Genomic DNA, 23,558 nt, shown 5'->3' with positions numbered 1-23,558 from the left:
CAGTAAACAATGTATAAAGAATGGAAATATTGTTTTGTTAAGAAATAAATTTGTCCTAAAGTACTAGAAGGTAAGAAAGGAAGGCTTGGGGCAAATTCTGAATGTAAAAAGTAAGTGATAGAAAGTTTGTGAAAGTAAAATCCTGAGGAGTTTTATGCATGGTCAAGTTGGCTAAGATTAAACTAAATCCAATTAAGTAAATGAGTTTTAATGTCAAAAGTAAGCTGATGCAAAATTAAAATTTGGTCTTCTTTCTCTTAAAAGGATAATTTTCTTGAACTTGATAAAGAGATTATAAAAGGTTTTTCTTTATCTTTGAGTAAGTCTACCTAAAAGACAAAAAAAAACTATGTTAAAATAATTACCTGTGTTCAAAAGACTGAGGTCTCTCTATTAAGATTTTTTTGACTGTTTCAACCCTCTGTTTGCCCGTGACTGTTTCTGTTGTCACTTTGATTGAATGGATAACTGAGCATTGTTTCACAGTGACCATTGTTTCCTACTTGATCAAGTGTTTTAAAACCTTTTGATATTTTTGACAATCTTCCCCTGTAAAAAATATTCCAATCCTGAAAGAAGTCTTCCCTTTGACTTGGAAGAAGAAAAATAAATGTTTTTTCCTTTGAGAATTTTCAGAGGGCCCCTGGGACTTCTCAAAGAAATTTGCTCTCTTACTACAAGGAGGAAGATACTAAACTTATTAGGCTTATTTCATATGTTAAATTACATGGGAATCATTGTCCAATAAATGATGATAAAATTTCTTAGGTGTTATTATGTGGGTAAATGTTATTGATGTAAGTGTTTTAAAAATTATATAACATTCCTAGAATTCTGATCTGTCCTGATTATCAGTCATAATTTTAGCTATTATCTTAAAGTGTTGTATGTCACAGAAATTCACCAAGTTTCTTTGTCAATTTCCATTTTGGGGCCTTGCCATTTACAGACAACTATTGTTTTACTCTGATGCTTTTGCAAAATATGTTTCATCTTCAGAGGGATTCATGAAAAGGACTGTGATACTTACTCTAGAATGCAGGCTTCTGATAAACTTTCTGATTATAAAACTGAACTGGGTAATAAATTACAGAACTCTACCAGAGAAACTGATGACCTCATGAAACTGCTAACAGAAGATTAAGATCAAGAATTGATTACACGGGACTGAGTGAATGGATGAGGATGATTATAATTTTTATGATGTTTGTTTGAAGTATTGCCAGGGTTTTTTAATGTTTTTTTTTTTTTCAGATTTAGAGAAATATTTTTCTCTTTTCCTTAAACTAACTATGACTTATAGCAATTTGGTAAAATTATACCTTCATAAGCAGAATTGAAACATTTATTGTTTCTCCCTACCGATCCCTCCAGAATTCAGAAACTCTTAGTGAGTATTGTTATTTTCATGGCAATGTAGTTATCTGCATAAGTTCAACAAGAATCTGTTCTCCTTATAACAGGACACAATTGGAAACATTGGTTATATTACAATGGCTTTGACTGGAACATCATATTTGAGAGAAACATATAGACACAGATATGACAAGACAGCTTTTGTGGAATAAAGGTTGACTTTCTGGAATAAAGCCACTTGGGGGCTGACCCCGTGGCTTGGTGGTTAAGTGCGCGCGCTCCGATGCTGGTGGCCCGGGTTCGGATCCCGAGTGCGCACCGAGGCACCACTTCTCCGTCCATCCTGAGGCCGAGTCCCACATACAGCAACTAGAAGGATGTGCAGCTATGACATACAACTGTCTACTGGGGCTTTGGGGGGAAAGAATAAATAAATAAAATCTTTAAAAAAAAAAAAGCCACTTGGAATTATTGGCCTGATACCTTGTTTACAGAGTTCCAAGCAATTTTAACTGGGTGAGAAAGGAAGGTCACTTCTCTGGCAGGTGCAAGGAACCTAGAAATATTTGGGGGGACCTCAAGAAGAGAGTAATCCAGGAAAATCTGTGGGTATTGCATGCGAAATCTGATGACAAGTCCTTGGTGTGGCTTTCCTGGCCTTGAGAGGCCTTTAAAGTTCAATCTGAGATTCCTTATAAAAAGTTCCAGCAAAGTAGGTTCAAAAGAGCCTGTATGATCAATGGCTATTCTTGCTGCATTTATATAAATAATTGAATCAAGTTTTATCAAAACTAGACTTATTTTGAAAACCAGTTAGTCTTAATTTGACTATCTTTTACAAAAAATGGGGTGATTTTAGAGAGAAAAATTATGTTGCAATAGAAACCGTAGTACACATTCATGTATATTAGATTCTAGTTCTGTTAATTGTCTTTGAGGTTTTTGTTTTATATCTGTTAACTGGACTGGATCCTGAAATCTTCTAGTCTCCTGAAATATCTGGCTGAAAATCTCCAAACTAACATTTTCAATTTTTTCCATCATTTTCATTTGGCATCACTGAGAACTGAACCTGCCCTTTTTCCTGAAGCTTTACAAACTGAAGATGGAGGACTTGATATAAACTTAAGAGATTCATGTCTGTTGCTGCATAAGCCACTTAGAAAGATACCTGGAATGCCTGATGACATCATCAGAGACATTTCAAACTGCAAAAGATGCTTCAACTCTGACATCTAGAGATCTTCTTGACTGGCTGCCCCTTGGGCTCAGGAATTGGTTTATAACTTGCTCCAAGCATTAACCTTCTTTTTCTTTATGTTTCTCTAGAAATGCTTCTTATTGAATACCTGGTTACTTGCTTACATAATAGAGGCATAACTTTGGGAGCCCACCTGCATCACCACCTTACTAAGAGACTTGTTCAATGAGATGGAGTGACCTACGCCTCTTATCAGCAGATATCACCAGAGGTACCTGGTCCAGATTGGTTTTCAGGACTGTTTTCTTGGATTCCCCAGGGTTAGGTCTATTTTTCAGAGACTGTTAACATTTGGGTTGTCTATACTTTTTATCCTTCTGGTCAGATACTTGATTATGAAACGTGCCTTTAGATATTGTTCCAAAACTGTTGAGCAAGGTACAAAAATTCTAATAATGCAAAATTTCAACCTGAAGCCAGGAACAAGAGAATATCTCCAGATGAGTGCTAAACAAGTTCATTCCTCTAAGCCAGATCTATTCCCCAATTCAGCAGGAAGTAGCTAGATCGTTGTCACCCTGAATCCCTCAAGAATGAGGAATGTCCAAAGAACAGGAGGGATTAAAACTGGCAAACACTTCATCATTGATGATTAGGTAGCTAGGAAATAAAGTTTTTTTTCCTTTTTGCAATTACTTTTAGCTGTTTACCCACCCATTTTTAACTGTGCTCTTTAGGCAATAAGTTATCTGACTTTCACTAGGTTCCTATAGATAACATCTCCCTGGAGCCTGGATCACCATGGTAATGGGTGTTTGAGCTGTTTTTCAGGAATTAGAACCCCTTGTGCACTTTGGGCCGGTTGAGACCACCAAGCCACTAACTGGGCCCATCAAGATGTCCTTGACCTTTTGACATCAAGAGGCTAAAAACTCCACCCTCGGGTCATGCTAATGCCACCATTGCGTGAACATGCAACCTATATAGAGGCAGGAAGTCTGACTACGCTTGTGCAGATCATCAGTTACCTCACTTCTCCTCATCTCCAATCATCGATCTCCACATTTCAGACCACTTTGCCCACTACCCCGTAAATATCCCCAAGTCCCCATTATATATATGGGAGGTAGATTTGAGACTTGTTCTCCCGTTTTCCTCACTTGGTTGATTTGTGATTAAACCCTCTCTCTCTCTGCTGCAATATCATCATTTTGGTGTTGGGCTTTCTGGGCGATGGGTGAAAATGAACCTGGTTTGGTAACAGAAGAAGCAGGAAAACTGCAATAAGAACTCTTGGTTCAAAAGGAGAGAAGGAAATCACACAAGTCACTGGTCCTTACCACTAGTCACATGCTGCTGGACAGGAATAGTGAGGATTCTCGATTCTGGGAGTGGAGTAAGACCCTTGTTTTGCACTCTGGGAAAAATCTTCCTTATGTATTGCTCCCCTTGGTCATTTCTAGGCCCACTGGGGACCAGCAGTCCGTGGATTGCCTCAGGGGCTAGAATGCTCTCAGGCTACTGACAGCCAGGCTTGTGGTTTCTTCACCAATACAGTTCCTTTAAAATCTCACCTCCAGTCAAGTTTGTGTCTTTATAACCCAGCCAAAGATCTTGTCTCCATCTAGTCTTTAAGCCTCAAGGTTCTGGTCTTTTACCTAGTGGCCTCCGTGCTTTGGCAATCTCTGTAGCCCTCAGCTTAAGAGCCACTGCCTTGAGGCAATTCAGACAATAGACTCAGTGGGGAGACACTACCCATACTGTGACTTGTGGCAACAAGTCTGGTGAGAACCCTTAGCTGAAGGTGCTTGGGAAACCCAGGGGACATCAATTTTATCACCACTGAGGCTGTTTGGCAATTCATTTTTTTAGCTAGTTTTCATTTGGAGTACAAAGGCTCTTGGTTTTTTCACCCCTGCAGGGTTCCAAATAATGGGACTCTCAGTCAATTTAGATGGCCAGCCTCAGGCAGGGGGGGTTTCTATTAACAAAGTTTATTATTTTTCTCTATCTTTGCTTGCATTCCAGCCAGTTCTATTCTGAGTTCATCTCTTGCTTGTAGGACTGACTGAATGTGGCAAGAAGGAGCGTACATGCCTGCAGTTTCTTTATTGGGTTCATTCATTCATTCCACAAGTATTTATTGAGCACATTCCATGAGTCAGGCCCTGTGCTAGGTGGGACAGATACAATAGCAAACCAAACACAGAGTTCCTGCCCTTATAATTTATAATCTATGAGTCCATCTGTTGCCCATTCTTTAAATGTTGGTGTTTCCTGGAGTTCTGAAGGAAACCTTCTCTCTTTTTCCTCTACAATATCCCCCTAGGTGACCGCACCTATTCTCTTGGCCTCAACTCCTACCTCTACGATGATGACTTACAAATTTGTAGCTCTGACCCCCTACCTCTCTCCTGACATGCGGGTCCATATTTCCAACTATATTTTGGATATCTCTACCTAGATGTCCACAGCCACCTCAAACTGAACTCTTTTCTTTGCCATACCTTTCCCTGAGAAATATGCTCTTTTTTCCTGATACTCTCTAACCTGGCTAATACCACCACCATCTATCTACCAGGTCTCCTACGCTGGAAACTTTATCCTCCTCCATCCTTTCCTTTCTCTCACTTTTATGGCCAGAGAGTCATGCAGTCTTAGTGATTTGCTCTCAATAAAGTTCTCAGCCCAGCCTCCCCTCTCTATTCCTACTGCCTTTGTTCATGGTCCCCTAGGCCTAGATGATTACTAGGTCCTCTCCTTGCCTCAAAACCACCCCTGTCTAATCTATCCTTTACTCTGCTTTAAGAATTATCATGATAAAAAATTACATGCCTGTTTAACATGTGCATTCCTAATTGCCTACAAGGTAAAAACCCAGACTCCTTAGCAGAGCATATAAGGCCCTAGCCCCACATTATTTCACCAGCCTCATCATTCATTATGTTCCTCAACACTCTAGCCACGAACCTCTTAGAGTTTCCTAAATACTGAATGCTGTATGCTTTCATGCCTCTGTGCCTTTGCAGGTGGAATGCCTTCCCTCCTCATCCTTTTTAGCCCTGCAGACTCCTATTCCTTCTTCAAGACATGGCTCGAATGGCGTCTCCTGGTTGACACAGGAGCTCCTGTGAGTTGCTTCTCCCTCGTGCTCCTGCACGTCCTCCATTCCTTTGTACATCTATAACTCTAACAATAACGAAAATATACAGTGCCACAAAACTCACTTGTGGGACCTGTGTTCTTTATGGCTCTCTAACTGAACTTTACCTAGCTTTCATGCTCCCGTTTCCCCGGATGTGAAAAACTCCATCTTGACAGTTCAAGATAAGCTCAGTCATTTTCTCTAAGTCCCTTCGGTGTTTAAACTCAGTTCCTGCCAGGTTTTGCCCCTTCTTCTCCTCTTCTCTCTGAGTCCTCTCAGTGATGGGTTAGGCATTGTGGGGAGGGTGCTCTGGTTCATGGCCCCCATCTGTCCTCTGCCCCACAGTGTGCTCAGCTAGATAAACCACTCTGGGCTTTGGTTATTAGCACCCTCTTGTGCTTAAATTTCCGGTGCCCTTTGCTCTTAGGTAGTGTCTACACAGGGCACCCTGTTTTTCATGCTGAGGGAATTCCTTTCTGGGCCACGTCTGTATCTGTCTTACAGCGCAGGCAATTTTTGAGTGTGCACATCCTCCAAGCTGAAATGTGGGGTCTCGTGTGGCAGTCCTCACCTCTTCTGCACATCTCCCCAGCCATTGCTACTTTCCACTCAGGTGCCAGGCTGGATGAGGGGCTGCACCCAGCAGAGTCAGGCAATGGCTCCTTCTACTCTGGAAGTCCCCCAGTTTTTGTAAGATTTCTATTGTTCTGATCTATCTTGCCTCCTAGGGCTGTCTTCAGGGATTGGGGCAGTGAAGTGAGCCCCTTCTCAGAATCTCCAAGAGTTCTAGTCATGTCCTCTCTGATCCTTCCCTTCCCACCAGGTGGAAAGAAGAACTTTTATTTATCTTGAGTGAGAAAATTAGAATAGCTTGTATTCTTCTCTCCTGTGTTATATATGATATAAACTCCATGCTCTGAATTCTTCAGGCTTTTAGGCTTTTGGTTCAAAAAATCCTTTTCCTCTCTCAGGAAACCTAACACTGAAAACCATACTCTTAAGACCATATTCTCTGCTTTGACTAAAAATAATTATATATGATATAAATATCATATACATGTATATTCAATTGTCTTTGTTCTAAGCTTTATCTTTTTTTCCCCTGAGGTGATAAGTAGGAAGAACTCAATGGGTGGAGGAACAAAGAGGAAGAAGAAACTCCTAGGAAAGAAATCTTTGATATTTAATCTCAAAATATTTCCTTGCCACATAAAATTGTACTATATTTTATCTGTTTAAATGTGGGGAATTCCCTTTGTGAACTTTTGAGAATAGGGATCATGTCTTAGTCATTTTTGAAGCTCTAGAGCTGTACTGTCCAATATGGTAGCCACTAGCCACATGTGGCTATTAAGCACTTGAAATGTGGTTAATCTGAATTGGGATGTGCTGTAAGTATAAAATATACACTGGATTTTAAAGACCACTACCAAAGAAAAGAGTGTAAAATATCTCCTTAATTTTTTGTATTGATTACATGCTGAAATGATAACATTTTGGATTAATAGGTTAAATAAAAATATTATTAAACTAATTTCACCTGTTTCTCTCTACCTTTTCTAATGAGGCTCCTAGAAAATTTAAAATTACATACGTGATTCACATTGCATTTCCATTGTTCAGTGCCGCTCTAGAGCCTGAAACAGTGTTTGGTTAAGTCCTAAGTAAATGTAAAGAAAGAGGGAAGAAGGGAGGAAGGAAGGGAGGAAAAGAAGAAAGGAAGGGAGGTATATTTAAACACAGGCTGTTATTATGTTGATGAAATCTGTGATAATTTGTCTCAAGGAAACAACTTTGGGTGTCTTTGCTACAGACACAGGGACTTGAGACCAGGAGGTGGTGTTTATTTAGAGGACTAGAGAGAAAATACATATTAGTACCCAAATAAGCAATGTGACTTAGCAGATCATAATAATCTTTTAATTTTTTTCCTTTTATCAGACCCTAAATATAGAGCTGGCTTATACTTCACCAAGAACCTCAAAAACATAGCATCCCAGTTCAAGAAAATGTCTGCTACATATAAGCTAATCTATGTGTTTGAGGCTGAAGTACTCACACGCTCCTTCTGTGAGGGTCATCAGTTAAATATTCTTCCCCCACCATTGAGTTCTGGCGACATAGATAGCCATGACAGTGTGGTTCACAATGTCTTCAGCCCTGAAATCTTTGTTATTTTTAGTGGCACACAGGCTATGCCTCAGTACCTGTGGACTTGCACTGAGGATGATGTACAGCCACAGGATTACTCATTCGGACAAATGATGCAGTCTAAACAGCAGTTTTGGAGGGGATCAAGTGGCAGCCTTGTTGACTAACTCCCACATCATTTTAACAACTGGCATTGCCTTGCTTGGGGAAACTAACTAAATAATGATCATCAATGACTCAAAAAGTGGTTTGAATATGTCAAATGGTTGTCTGTGTAGACTGATTGGGTTACTGGGTTATTAAAGCCACATCCTAGCATCTTGGTACCTTCATCTTTGTCTTCATCTCTTGGGCTTGGGGTGGGTAGGTACCAACTAAAACACTCTCAGAACCATTCCTTCTCCTTCAGATTGCCCTTTCATCTCCTTTACTACAGGTAACAGTAAAGATGTTTTACATGTAATGAAGAGATTTTTCTAGTATATAGTCCAAGCCTTCTATTTTTTAAAATGATAGTGTAACATAGTAGGACAGCAGGATGATTTTAGATGTTCCAGAGAATCTTATACAGTGCTTTCGATATTGGAATGTCACCATTATCTGAGTAACTGGCTTTGAAGAATTACATGCAAAATGAAATTATTTGAAGTGGAAGGACATCAAAGGCCTGATATTCTGCTGATATCCTGTTTGGATTCAGCCATATCAAGCAGTTCCACTCAAGCACCATGAAGCCCAATAATTAATTCACCAACTATTTCCTGATCACCAGTTGTGTTCAGTCACTTTCTGTGTGCTGGGGATAAGATGCTGAATGAGACAAATGTCTTCATATAGCTTTCAGCCTGAATAGTCAGAAAGACAGCAATGGACAACTTAACAAGTGTAGTTGGCTATAACAAAAGAGGAATTACAGATTCTCTGAAAAAATTTATGGAAGAGGGGGATAAATTAATCAGGGGTTTGGAGGAAGGCCTTCTAAAGAAAGTGAAACTCAAGCAGAGACCTGAAGAATTTGTAAGAGTTAGGCAAGTAAGAGATGCAGCAAATCGGGAGCAGAGACAGAAGAGTATTTTATGCAGAGAGAATAGCTCTTACAGAGGCTGAACCCGCTGTGACTGTGCCCAAATTTGACTTCAGAGTTCTGCAATGTAGAAGCCAGCAAATCTCATCAAGCATCTCTTGCCTATTCTGAAATCCATATTTCTCTAGATTTCCAAACTTTCCTGAGCCTCATATCTTCAACCTCTTGCACAGAACACTCTCTCCTCCTCATCTTACTGTAACCAGAATTCTTCCTCTTGAAAGAAGCATGCTTATTTTCTCATATAGTATTTTCCTGGGATATGTGCAACAGGAGCCCTGCCTTGGACCTCTAGTTTGAGAGGGCCCCACTCTAGCCTTCCTCCAGCTGTGCCCATCTGCACAAGGTGAGAATCCACAGGGTCAAGAGCATTTATCCATTTGGAGCCCACACATCTCACTCTGAAACCACCCACTAGGTACCTGGAAACCCCACATTTCCTGCCTACACAGCTCCAAGTCTATTTCCAGGGCCTGATTGGGCCTCTCTCTTGGGTCTCTCCTCCTAAGGGTGGACTGTGCCATAGTCTGCATCAAGAAACAGCCAAGGGGTGACCATTTGCAGGGATGGGGCTTCAACATGAGGGCTGAGGTGTTCACAAGCCTATGCATGAGGCCTGTGGTACAGAGCTGAGGGCGAGAGTCCAGATTTGCAAGATCTAGCATATGCTTAATAGGGATTTCAAAAGAGAATGGGGAGAGGCAATGTTCACAAGGATAAGAAAAGAAAAAACTCATACCAAGAAACATCATAGTGAAACAGTAGACCACCAAAGAGGTGATCTTCAAAGTAGCCAGAGAGAAAAGCCAAATCATCTATGAAGGAATGATAATTAGACTGACAGCATACTTCTTGTGGTAGGCAGAATGATGTGTTCCCCCTTTGCAATGTGGACATTGCAAAGATGTCCACACTTTAATCTCCTGAATCTGTGAATATGTCACCTTACATGGCAAAAGAAATTTTGCAGATGTGATTAACGTTACCCTTCAGATGGGAAGATAAGCGAGGATTATCCCGATGGGCTCAATCTAATTATAAAGGTCTTTCAAAGTAGAGAACATTTCTAGCTGCTTTAAAAAGATGGCAGCATGAGAAGGATTTGATGCTCTGTGCTGGTTGTGAGATGTAGGAGGTTATGTGTAAGGACTAGAGAGAAGCTTCTAGCAGCTAAGGGTGGCTCCCAGCTGACAGCCAGCAGGGAAACTGAAATCTCAATCCTTTAGCTGCGTGGAACTGAATTCTGCCAACACCTGAGTGAGCAAGGAAATAGGTTTAAAATTTTCCAGAATGGATTGAAGCAAGCCTGCTAACACTTTGATTTTAGCACCATGAGACCCATACCTGACTTTTGACCTTTAGAACCACAAATTTAGACAGTAAATTTGTGCTCTTTTAAGTCATTAAAGTTGTAGTAATGTGTTATGGCAGTAATAGAAAACAAATACACTTTTTTTTTTTTTTTTTTGTGAGGAGATCAGCCCTGTGCTAACATCCGCCAATCCTCCTCTTTTTTTGCTGAGGAAGAGGGCCCTGGGCTAACATCTGTGCCCATCTTCCTCCACTTTATATGGGACGCCGCCACAGCATGGCTTGCCAAGCAGTGCGTCGGTGCGCGCCCGGGATCCGAACCAGCGAACCCCGGGCCGCCGCAGCGGAGCGCGCGCACTTAACTGCTTGCGCCACCGGGCCGGCCCCAACAAATACACTTTTTACCAGCAACAATGGAAGCCTGAAGACATTAGTATAATATTTTCAAAGGGCTGAGTGAAATTAACTGTTAACCTAGAATTCTATGATAAGCTGAACTTTCATTTTGCCCTGCTTTTGAATAAAGACACTCTCAGACCACCAAAAACTGAATTTATCAACAATAGACTCTCACTTAAGAAACTTAACGATATACTTCAGGAAGGAGAGAAAAAACAAAGAAAAATCTAAGCTGCAAGATGGCATGATGAGCAAAGAAATGGTAAATATTGATACATATGAACAATCATTGTCTCTATGAAACTACAGTAATAGGAATGTCTAATTTTGGGAATAAAATAAGACAAATAAAATATTGAAAAATGAACCATGTAAAATGGTGGAGTGATGACTACAGTTAAAGGGATTGTGTCCTTGTGTTGTTCAAGAGGAGATTAGTGTTACTAAGTTTACTATACAGATTAAAATTTAAGGAGAGCCACTAAAAGAAGAGAAATAAAGTATCTAACTTCTAAGTAGTAGACCAAAAAGTGGAATTAAGAAAATCCAGAGTCCTGGATTTTCTTGACACAGGCCTGACACAGCCAGCCCTGTGTCGTAGTAGTTAAGTTCGATGTGCTCTGCTTCGGCAGCTCGGGGTACGTGGGTTTGGATCCCACGCGTGGACCTACACCACTTGTCAGGCATACTGTGGCGGCGACCCATATACAAAATAGAGGAAGACTGGCATGGATGTTAGCTCAGGGCTAATCTTCCTCAAGCAAAAAAAAAAAAGAGGAAGATTGGCGACAGATGTTAGCTCGGGGCAAATCTTCCTCACTAAAAAAAAAGAAACAAAGAAAATCCAGGGTCCGGCCCGCTGGTCTAGTTGTTAAGTTCAGTGTGCTCTGCTTCAGTGGCCTGAGTTCAGTTCTCAGGCACGGACCTACACCACTCATCAATGGCCATGCTGTGGCAGTGACCCACATACAAAATAGAGGAAGATTGTCACAGAGGTTAGCTCAGGGCAAATCTTCCTCAAGGAAAATGAGGAAGATTGGCAACAGACGTTAGCTTAGGGCAAATCTTCCTCAGCAAAAACAAAAAAAGAAAATCCCGAAAAGGCTGGCAAAGCAGAGAAGGGGGAAAAAAGAAGCAGGAGGGAAAAAAAGTGAGAGAAAGTACAAAATGGTAGAAAAAATTCCAAATATATAAGTAATCTTAATATGTGTAATTTGGACTAAATTTGCTAGTTAAGTTACAGAGTGATAGATTGGATTTTAAAAATCCAACTACATACTGTTTATAGGAGATATAAGAAAATCATTAAAATTACAGAATGATTGAAAATAAAAAGAAAAAATGTAATTAGCAAACACTACCCAAAAGAAAGCTGGTGTAGATATATTAATAATGACAACATAGATCTTAAGTGAAAGAGTGTTATTAGGGATAAAGAAGACTATTTGATAATAACAAAATGTTCAATTAACCAGGAATAGATAGGATGATAAACCTGTATGGATTTAATAACATATCCTCAAACTATATAAAACAAAAACTGACAGAATTACAGGCAAAACTGACAAATCCACTATCACAGAGATTTAACACAGCTCTCTCTCAGTAACTAGTAGATGACACAGTAAAAACAAAGAAATTAGTAAGGCTATAGAAGATTTGAACAGCAAAGTTTTTACCTAACGTTCACATATAGAAACCTCTACTGAACCATTAGAGAATACATATCTTCTGAAGTGTACATTGAATAGTTATGTATATCGACCATATTCTAAGTTCAAGAATTTTGAAGACAATCTCAATTGGACTGTGTTCTCTGACCATCATCCATCACATAATTAACTTAGAAAACAAAAAACCTCAATACTTTAAAAATAAATATATTTGGAAATTAAATATACACCTCAAAATAACACCTCATGGGTCATGAAAACTTAACAGAAATTAGAGAATATTTAGAACTGAATGACAATGAAGCTATTACTGATACATTTTGTGACATAAAGCTAAAATAGTGCTTAAATTTTTAAGCTTAAATCCTAACTTTAAAGCTTATATTAAGAAAAAGGCAGAAATTAATCAGCTAAGCATCCAACTTAAGGAAAACTCATAACAACCTTGAAAAAAGAATAAAAACAGAAAATAATGAAATAAAAACAAAACATACAACAGAGAGAATAAAGTCAATAGCTGTTTCTTGGTAAAGATTTTAAAAACTGACAAATTTTTGGTAAGACCGATGAAGAAAAAACAAGAAAAGGTACAAATGAATTTGAGAATAAAAAGAGGATATAACTATGATATATTAGAGATCTAAAGGTAATAACACAATACTAGAAAAAAGTTTGTGCTAACTGAAAATTTAGACAAAATATAGATTTTCTTAGAAAAATATAGCTTACCAAAATTAACTGAAACTAGAAATCCTCAATTTTCTAATAGCTATTACATAAGTTTAATCAGTAATTAAAATTTTACCTGCCAAGTAAACAAGTAAATACAACAGGCTAAGATGATTTTACTAGTGAGTTCTATCATATCTTCAAAGAACAGATAATTCCAACCTTATTTAGAATTTTCTAGAGAACAGAAATAGAGGGAACACTCCTCAACAAACTTTTCAGGGCTAGTTTAACATTGATACCAAAAAATAGACAACAGTATAATAGGAAAAATACAGACTGATTAATTTATGTAAATAGATGCACAAATCCTAAACCAAATATTAACAAATATAATCTAGCTCTGTATAAATAGATAAATCATGGTCAAGTTGGGTTTATCTCAGAAATGCAAGGATAATTTAACTTTAGAAAATCTATTAATGTAACTCACCATATAAGTATATTAAAGGGTATGCTCATTTCAATATCTAGAGAAAAATCATTTGATAAAGAATTCATAAAAAGATATCTATCAAAAACCCAGAGCAAGCTTCATATTTCATGGTAAAACATTAGAACGTTTCCCTGCAAAATCAGAAATGAGACAATGGATACTTCCTATCACCACTTCTCTTCAGCAGTGAGTTAGAGCTCAACCACATGGAGGTGGGACAAACAGGTAGCCAGAACTTAACCCGCGGAACAGGGAAACAGGAGGCAGCAAGTCCCTTTGGCCCTGATCTGGTTCCTGTGATACCAAGTCCCGAAGAAGCTCCCTCAGAAAGAGGAGGCATATTTGAAAGTGATGGTAAAGACTTTATCGGCAAAGACGGAGAACACTTTGGAAAATTGTATTGTACCCAGAGGCAACGAAGGCTGAGTAGAAGTGAGCATGCAGCTGTGGGACAAATTGCCTCACGTGGTGCTGCGGCCCCTTCTCAAACACTCATTTCTACAGATGACCTGCTGGACTGCTTGGTGAATTCACAGGTAACCGGATAGTGGCACAACTTTTGAAACCAGGAAGAAATTTGTGATTCTAACAGAAAATGACTTTTTAAATAACATTTTAAAATATATCTTAAAGAGTATGATTTTTAAACAAAAAATGGAACAGCACAAGGTCAATTTGCACATACTTGTAACTGTACTTGTTCTTACCTAGTTAAGTTTCAGTCTCCTGCCACCTTCTTGCATGCACATTGCTCTTTGGCCACACTGGCTCTCTGTTATCTGTAGGCCGTCTTTCCTCAGTGTCTTTGCCTTTCCTCTCCCATCCCATCCCTTCAGCCTATCTCAAATGTAAGCTCCAAGTGTTCTCACCAGGAAGTGATCTCGCCATCAGCCTCAAGCAGGGGTCAGCCTGCTGCTTGTTTTTGTAAATGAAGTTTCATCGGAACACGGCCACGCCATTCATCTACATACTGTCTATGATGGCTTTAGGGTTACAGTGGCCAAGTTGAGTAGTGACAGAGGCTGTATGTGCTATGAAGCTGAAAATATTCACTATCTATCCCCTTACAGAAAGGCCAGCCCCTGGCCTGTTGCATCCTTTGGGTGGAGTCTAGCCTTGGTCTGAAGTGATGGCTCTTCTACCACCTGCAGAATTCTCACTGGTTAGCCCGTGTCCTCCAGAGCAGGACACAAACCAGGAGAAAGGTAGGCGGGGGTCCAATATGAGGCCTCCTTATGGAAGGAACTGGGGCATCTAGGAACACCAGTCCTGAGAATAAGAAGGACTGGATGCTGCTGACTCCTGAAACTGACTAAAAGCTTGGTTTAGTGAAATTGATCCCACTCTCATTTGCAAGAAGATCTGGGGATAATTATTATCATTACTGTGTAAGTAAGAATTTAGAAATTAGAAAAGCATATTGATCTCTGAGTAACCATTCACGAAACAAATACATAACAGCAAAGATACACAGAGTCACCTTTTAAGATGAATTGACTACTGGCCCCATCCTCCTCAGGCTTCACACTGAGGGTATCAATAAATCCAAAGACAGCATCTGCCTTCCAGGAGAGAGAGGGAGGGAGGGAGGTGTTATGTGAACCTGCCCAGGAAAAGAAGAGTCTGAAGAAAACCCTTCCGTGGCACCGTCTGCCCACTATATATTTACCTGTTTACTTGATAATTGTCCATCTCCCAAACCCGAACATCACCGCATGAGGGTTTAGACTTTGTTTTGATTATTACTGCCTTCACAGAGGCAGTGCCCAGCACATGATAGCTGCTTGTTAACTACTTGACTGAACAGATCATAACAAGGAGGCCTTGTTGGCGATACTCCATCAAATACATTGGGGCAGAGGATGGTGTGGCCGAGAGTAAGGTGACCCAGAGTGGGAACCCAGAGTGAGAACATCCCGATATTGCAGGAATAGACGGGTCTCTGTCTTCAGATGTTTTCTCTTTTATGTTTGCTACTCCTTTAACCACTGTTTCAGGTTGCAGGTTGTGACCCATTAGTGAGTCATGTAATCAATTCAGCAGGTGAGACCAGCATTTTTTAAAAAATGGAACAGAATAGGTAATTTCAGTAAATTCAACAGTAAATGTATTATTTTGTGAAACTTTCCAGGAAAAGTATTTTTTCAGGGTCAATATATTTCATAAAACTTCTCAGTTCTATCTGTGTATATACTGGGCCTGATATAAAATTTATTTTTTTAACAGGCTTTATTCACTTTGTTTTTCTTAATGTAGGCTGGGGTCAGAAAACTTTGACAGCTGTTCTGAAACAAGGCATTTAATTCAGTTACAGGTAATGGTCTTCACCGTGTAGAGACCTGGGAAGAGAGTTAAGACATTGGTATGAAGGGATTTCCAGGTGTAAAGAGATCCTGGCTAACTTCGAGGGGGGAGTGTGAGGGTGAGAAAAGATAGGGAAAGCGGGAGGCTGTCAGCCCCAAAGAGAGCTGGGTCCCATTTCATCCAGCATTTCTCAGATGAGCATGCCTGAGTAAGTGAAATCAACTAGTAAATAAATACATTGACCCTCCAGAGGCCAAAGGGATTAAAGGATACAGGCTCAGCGTTACACCAAAAGGCACAGTATCCAGGTATCAGCAGGGCCGAGCTATCCAGTAGGCACAGTAGGCACAGTGGCTAGGACCCTAGCTAGGGCTAGCTCACCCCTGGGTGAGCTTTTAGAGGTCCACAAAAATAGTTTCTTTTAAAAGAAAAAAAGGAATATAATTCAGCCTCGATTACATTCATGTTTATATCAATGCAGTGGCAAAGTATAGTTTTTAATACTTTTTATGGACTAAGTGGCCCACCAAGCCAAAACAGCCTTGGGTCCATGAAAGTCCTAAGTGGCTCTGGGTATCAGGGATGTCAGAATCTTTTGAGGTGCTTCTGAAAATGCAGATTTCTAGGCACCACTCGAGCTAGAGAAGCTGACTCCTTTGGGATGGGCCAGAACTTGCAGGCTCAGCAAACACCTCAGGTGATTCAAACACCAAAAATGATTTAGAATCTCCTGCCCTAGAGGAGACCATCAGGACCTATCACAGGCTCCAAGTGGGCTTGTTTTAGCAGGGGCTACTTGTTGGGGTCAATCTGCCCTTCAGATTTACCGAACTAAACCCGTACCGTGCCCTTTCTGTAACGTTCAGCCGAATATTACTGAGACTCAGAGGATCCCTTGCTGCTGTCATATCTAGTGTGGTCCTCTGTCAGCAGCGGCCTGTGTTTATCATCAGGCTCTCCTGTATTGGCCCTTAAGGATAAAGATGTTTACCACCAAATACCATTTTCCAAAGTATTTTATTCAAAGAGGAGTAAATGACATATTCCTTTAGATTGAGGAAAACTATTACATTTACTGACTGGATCATTCAACTTTGCTGCAATATACCTTGATATTCAGCTTTGCCCTGAGTTCACCAAACCACAGGAGAACAAGAGCAAATTAGAGAGCAGTCTCTCTTTACTTCTTACATTCATTGTCAAGCCTGAGTTGAGATGGCAGTGGCTGGGAAGGCACTCACGAGTGATAAGGAGTCCTTGTCAATCCCTTTAAAAAGCAAACAGCACCAACAAGAAAAATTTCAAGACATCTGTGTTAATGAAGCAGCAACTGTGGCCCTTTCAGCCTCCTCTACGTGAAGAGCAGGTGTTCGGGCAGCCAGGGGAGCGCCTTTACCCTCCTAGCAACTCCTAGCATCCAAGAGCACCGTCTGCACTGGCTTTGCATGGGCATCAGCTCATGACCCTTGGCCTAAAGGGCTTCCAATGAAGAGACTCTACAATAGAAACCAAAGCCAGAAGGAAAAAGCTAAGGGAATATGAGGGTAATTCACAGCTTGTCTGAGAAGTTCCTGAATCAGTAACATTAATCTAGAGGCCATTTTTCTGTAGTGGGAAGAGCAAAGGGCTTGATGACACAGAGACCAAGATTCAGTTCCTGGTTCTGCGGCTGTTACCTAGGTGACCTCAGGCAAGGAAGCTTCTTGCACTCTGAGCACCAGTGTCCTCATCTTTAAAGTGGGGATATAACTCTTACCTCACAAGATTGTTGGGGGAATAAAATAAATAGTGTGTGTGAAAGCATCTATTATACTACCTGGTGCAATCTAGATGCTCAGTAATCAGTGTTGGAACCTGAAATTCACCTGGAGAAGTTAAAAAAAGCTTTTCTTTACCATCCAATAGATACTGAGTCAGCAAATTAGCAATATGCTTAATTCCTTTGGTTTATTTATGCACAAGGCTTTAAAATCATTAAAAGCTAGGCTGTCAGGGAAAATATGCTATTTAAAAACCTTAGATTTCATTTAATCTCAACACAGTAGAAGGGTTTCACACTGAAGATGCAGCAGGCATTGCCCCACTGTTTTCACTGGGCAAAAGGAAGATCAATGAGTAGAGGTTATAAGAAGGCAGGTTTGGGTTCAACATAAAAAGGACCAGTGGAGCCAGGATGCTGCACTGCACCACTCCATGGGGCACAGTTCACCTGGACCACGAGCTAGACCACAGCCGCGGGACTGGGCTGGGTGCAGCTGCACTGCAATCCCAGAGCCCGGACTGCAGCTGTCCCACGTGTCATGGGCTGGTTTGTGAAACCGAAGTTCCCTGTCATGGAATCTGTCCAATTTGAGGCCTAGTGACAATAAGTCAAGGGTGTTGAAGAGATGGTTCCTACTTTGGGTAGCAGTCTGACTAGCCTTTTCCTTCTTAACTGGTTTATGAAACATTTATGGAGCATCCTTTGTACATCAGGCACAGACCTGAGCCCAGGGATAAAAAAAATGAGTAAGACACCATCCCTGCCCCCAGGAAGATAGTAGTTCCGCCCTCTTAGTCATACTGTGCTCCCCACAGCAATATGGTGTCCTGGTGTGATGCCAGCTGTCTCGTTCAGCAGCAGCTGAAATTGCATGGCTGTGCTCTCTGCTTTTAAGATGAATGTTATTCTCTCCTTCCTGCAAATACAAGCCTGTTTTTCAACAATGTGACGTCTACAGTTGTGGACACACAGTTGTAACTAAGTTATCTGATTTAAATTCTCAAATTTATTGCTCTCAAGATAGGTCCTTTCCAGTTATGAAATAGAAGCTGAAGAAAGTTTGATTTCAGTGCCAAGGATCCTTTGATCTTAGAAAAAGCTGTTAGAAAAAAAAATCTAACACTTGTTTTACAACCAGGTATGTAGAGATGAATATGTCTTCTATGAAGGATACCAAAATGTTATTTTCTAAAAGTAATGAGGTACTCTGGGTAAGCCTGGTAGTCATTAAATACCACAAATAGACTTGGATTTTGCACATGATCTGTGACAGTGTCATACAGGTCAGTAGGATTTTGACGGTTCTTTGGAGGAGGCACAAGTAATCCATGATGTCCGTGTGTGTAGACTCCAGTAAGTACTCGCGCGTAATACATATGCTTTTTCCCATTTGTGTCTGGTCTGGAGTATGTATCATCGGCTGAATAACTGGCATTGACAGCAAAATAGGTTCCCTTTCCAAATGCCGCAGCTGTGAGGAGAAAAACAAAACATTTTTAACAATTTCACTTTAGTCTATAATTTGATGTGTTGACACAATATGCCAAATAGTGTTAAAATAACGTTCAGTTCTTCTCTCTAAAGCCTCTATGAAAATTTTCTTTGTGTTTTCCATCAAAAAAGTCATTCCTCCGCCCCAGAGGGCCCTCAGTCCCTTTGGGAAGAAACATACTGAGGCCAACCTGAACCTCTGGCTGCAACATGGCCACCAATCGTGAGGGAAGAAAATGCAAGCCACACTGTCCCCAGCCAGTTTGGGTTCTCATGGCTGACACCTCGTTTGGAGCAGCCAGATTACTTGCTTCCTTACCATTCTTTCCAGAATAATTGCGGTTAAAGCCATTTTGGTTAATATGTGGCACCGAGTCAGCATCCGTCCCATGGAAGAGCTGCTTCTCATTTGTGACATGGCCATTCTTGGCGTCCATGGGTTTTTTCTTTGCCTGGTAGCTATTCCAGAGATCTGGATTCTCGATCCTCTGAATCTGCAAATCCATCAGGAAAAATATTCTGTCAGTGCCAAGAGCCCTTGGCAAGACACGGCAAATCCAACATGACCACTGTTTTTTATAAGTAAAAATTATAATAAAGAGAAAATTCAATGCCAGATGGCAGCTTTTTGCATTGAGGAATCTTTTTAGATCTAGTGGTTCACAAAAATAAGCCTTGAGAAGAATGTTAATTTAATTTTTAACATCTGTTATGCACCACACGACAGCCAACAATGTTCAGGATCTGAAGTCCTTGTTACATGAACTTGGCCGACCAACCTCTCCAACTCCCGCTCGTTACCTTCACTCTAGTAACTGCTCCTCTTGCTGTCTACCTCACTTTGTCTCTTTGTCTCTCTCCACCTCAGTCCTTCTGGGACACTGGTTTACCTAGCCATGTTCTAACAGTGGGAGAAGCACTGGAGTGTCTAGTCAGGAAGGAAATTAATTAATGAAAATTAACCTCTAATCCAGTTGGAAGAATGGAGCATGAATCCTGGGGGGACAGGATGTGGTTGCAGACCAAAGCGGCCATGTTTTGACCATACTCTTTGGACAGTGGCCTCCAGGGCTGTGGTGGACACTCCTTGGGTCCTGGATTGCAGATCAGCTTCTAAACTCCCCTAATCACCAGGTAGTGGCAGTTTCATAAGGTTGTCCTGGGAAAAAGTGAGGGGTGGGTGAGGGGGGCTAGGCCCCTCATGGAAAGGCACGAAGTGAAGATTCCATGTGTTGTCAGAATGTCCTTCCATTCTAGAGTACTCTCGGGTCGAACACTATTACCTGCCTTCACCTGGATCATTTTTTGCCCTTTTTGGTTTCCTATTTTTAGGTAAGATACAATTTGCTCTCTAGTTCAAAGTCTCAGCATTATCATGTGATTTGTTGATCTGATTTATGATTTTAAAACCTATTTTTCCTCTTCCCTTCCAGTAAGTTCCTAATCTTCAAACTGCCTACTTCCATTTTGTTTCTATTTACCTTAAATTTTATTTATTTTACTCATTTTTTAAAAGCCTTAACAATTTCAACTTACAGAGTTTTGAAACCATTCTTAATTTCTTAGCCTTTTCATTCTTGTTTCTCCTCCTTTTTTAGTATACAAGCACACCATGTTATATTGCACTTCACTTTATTGCTTTTCACAGATATGGCATTTTTCACAGAACCCTCCACCAGCAAAAAGATTACAACTTGCTAAAAGCTCAGATGATGGTTAGCACTATTTAGCAATAAATTATTTTTAAATTAAAGTATGTAAATTATTTTTAAAGACACAATACTGTTGCACACCTAACAGACTACAGAATAGTGTAAACATAATTTTTATATGCACTAGGAAACCAAAAAATTCGTGTGAATTGCTTTATTGTGATATTTGCTTCATTGCAGTGGTCTGGAACCAAACCTGCCATGTCTCCGAGGTATGCCTGTATGTGCTGTGGAAGCCAGCACTCACCCTTTTAAAATTTAATAACTAGGGGCCGGCCCCATGGCGTGGCGGTTAAGTGCACACGCTCTGCTGCTGGTGGCCCTGCTTCAGATCCTGGGCGCGCACTGATGCACCGCTTGTCAGGCTATGCTGTGATGGCATCCCATATAAAGCGGCAGAAGATAGGCACAGATGTTAGCCCAGGGCCAGTCTTCCTCAGCAAAAAGAGGAGGATTGGCATGGATGTTAGCTCAGGGCTGATCTTCTCACACACACACACACACAAAATTTAATAACTACACAAAGAATCATTTCAATTAATTTTGAACACTAGTCTGATTCTATATTCCCACTGGGATAAATTCTAAGGTTAAAAAACCCACTGCAAATAACTCTTAAACTTTACTTAGTAGGTTTCTTTTCGCAGCAGATTTCTGGCTATGTTAGACTACTTGTATCGGACCAATCATCTTGCCAGCAACTACTAGAAGAGCTGGGGTGAGGGTGGAAGTCTATTTGAAGGCAACAAGGGTTTGATGGGCCAAGTTCCCAGAGAGAAGGGATGTACAAAAAGAAGCAAAGTCAGAGACAGTACAATAACTTCTTCAAAGTGATTAAAGAAAATAACTGCCAATCCAGAATTCTATAACCAGAAAAAATATCCCTCAAAGAATGAAGGTGAAAAATGACATTTTTCAGACAAACAAAAACTGAGAGAATTCATCACTACCAGATCTAACTAGAAGAAATAATGATTCCAGATGGAGGCATGCAAATACAGGAAGGATTGAAGAGCAGTGGAACAGAAGGGTAAATATAAATAAATACTGAGTGTATAAAAAATGAAAATGTTTTATAGGGTTTATAATATACATAGAATTAAAATACATGTTAAAAGTAGTACAAAAGGGGGTGGACCCAGTGGTGTAGCAGTTAAGTGCACGTGCTCCACTTTGGTGGCCCAGGGTTCGCAGGTTCTGATCCCAGGTGCACACCAACCCACTGCTTGTCAAGCCATACTGTGACGGCATCCCATATAAAGTAGAGGAAGATGGGCACAGATGTTAGCCGAGGGCCAATTTTCCTCAGCAAAAGAGGGATGTTAGCTCAGGGCTGATCTTCCTCACAAAGAAAACTGTAGTACAAAAGGCCTGAGCAAGAAAAATGGGGTTGAAGTGTCCAAAGTTCATTGTATTGTCTGGGAAGTGATAAATATACTAATTTGCATTAGAGTTTAATAAGTCAAGGGTGCACGCTGTAATCTCCAGGTAACCAAGGAAAAAATGTAATAGAATGTATCATCAACAATCTACTAGGAGATGAAAATGGAATAATAAAAATACTTAATCCAAAAGAAGGTAGGAAAAGAGAAACAAAGGAACAAAGAATAGATATGATAAATAGAAAACAAAGCTTAATATGCTATATTTAAACCCAAACATATGGTAACTACAGTAAATACATTAAAAAGACTAAGTACTCCAATTAAAAGATAAAGATTTTCAGATGGGATGAAGAAAAAACTCAAGTATATGCCGCTACCAAGAGAAATCTTAAATATACAGTTATAGGGAGGTTAAAAGAAAAAGGGTAGAAAAAGATATAGTATGCTAACAATAACCAAAATAAAGTTAGCAAAACTATTTTAATATTGATAATAATAATTTTGGTACCAAAATTTTGAAATAATTTTACATACACTGTAGGATAAAATAAATAAGTAAATATGTAATATTAATAGGAACCCAAATTTCCATTGTACAGGAAAAGAGACATAAATATAAAATATAAGAAATTAAGAAAAAATCTACAATATTAAATTTTCATTGAAAACATCAATATGAACTCATGGTTTTGTTAGCTCTAACCATGAAAGATCCTGGAAGCAATAACACCTCAGGAGCAGTCAGCACACCCAGAACACAGATCTGGGTTTCTCACTACCATTTCTAACTAAAAGGAATCAGGGCTCCTTAGAGAAATGTCTGATTCCAGGGCTCAGACAGGGAAAGTACAAGGTGAGCTGAAGAGATCTTGTGCCAGAAAGTGGAGAAATGTTCAAAGATTAATGGGGTCATCAAAAGGACATGAAAGCCAACCTGAAAGAGTCCCTACTAGCCAAATGTAGGATAATTTGTGCATCTAAAAGAATCATCACTGTAATTAAATATAATGTACTGAAATTTTTTAAAAGCAAGAGGGAAGAAATTTTGTTCTTTACAAAAATGCCAGATAATAAATGTAGAAGGAATGACAGAATTAGAAAATCACCACGTTGCCACCTCCAGTATAATAAGGGATTCAAGAAAGGGTCATCAATGAAAGTTAAAGTCAATCAGTAAAAGGTTGTTGGGGAAAAGGGTACTATATAGTGTCAAAATATCATCTCACAGATTACCTACTGATTCCAGTGGAGAGATATGGTGGTCACCACCCTAACTAGTGACCAAACTTAGCAACATTAATAGTGTGACAACCTCATCATATGAGGCTTCTGATGTGATGAATTGCCTATGAAATAGTCTAGAAAAAAATTTTATCTGAATTTACCCAAGCCTTTCAACCTAACTCCCAGTTTACCAGA

General features: G+C 40.0%; 1 protein-coding gene and 1 pseudogene across 2 annotated transcripts in view; one reads left to right on the top strand and one right to left on the bottom strand.

Annotated features, from left to right (window-relative positions):
- The window catches only part of LOC131414781 (protein mono-ADP-ribosyltransferase PARP9-like), a 68,925-nt pseudogene extending 60,905 nt beyond the window's left edge, over positions 1–8,020 (top strand).
- Positions 8,021–16,787: 8,767 nt separating this feature from the next.
- LOC131414780 (protein mono-ADP-ribosyltransferase PARP14-like) overlaps positions 16,788–23,558 on the bottom strand; it is a 45,304-nt gene continuing 38,533 nt past the window's right edge. For both annotated transcript variants that reach the window (XM_058555919.1, XM_058555920.1), the window contains 2 exons: positions 19,362–19,536; positions 16,788–19,022 (listed from right to left, as the gene is read on the bottom strand). In XM_058555919.1, the coding sequence (XP_058411902.1) occupies positions 18,733–19,022; positions 19,362–19,536 (465 nt within the window). In that variant the 3' untranslated portion in view covers positions 16,788–18,732. The remainder of the gene's footprint in view (positions 19,023–19,361; positions 19,537–23,558) is intronic.

The sequence above is a fragment of the Diceros bicornis genome, chromosome 15, assembly GCF_020826845.1.
Source record: "Diceros bicornis minor isolate mBicDic1 chromosome 15, mDicBic1.mat.cur, whole genome shotgun sequence".
In the NCBI taxonomy this organism is placed as follows: domain Eukaryota; kingdom Metazoa; phylum Chordata; class Mammalia; order Perissodactyla; family Rhinocerotidae; genus Diceros; species Diceros bicornis.
Note: the sequence above shows the minus strand (reverse complement) of the source record. Positions and strands in the feature narration are given on the sequence as shown.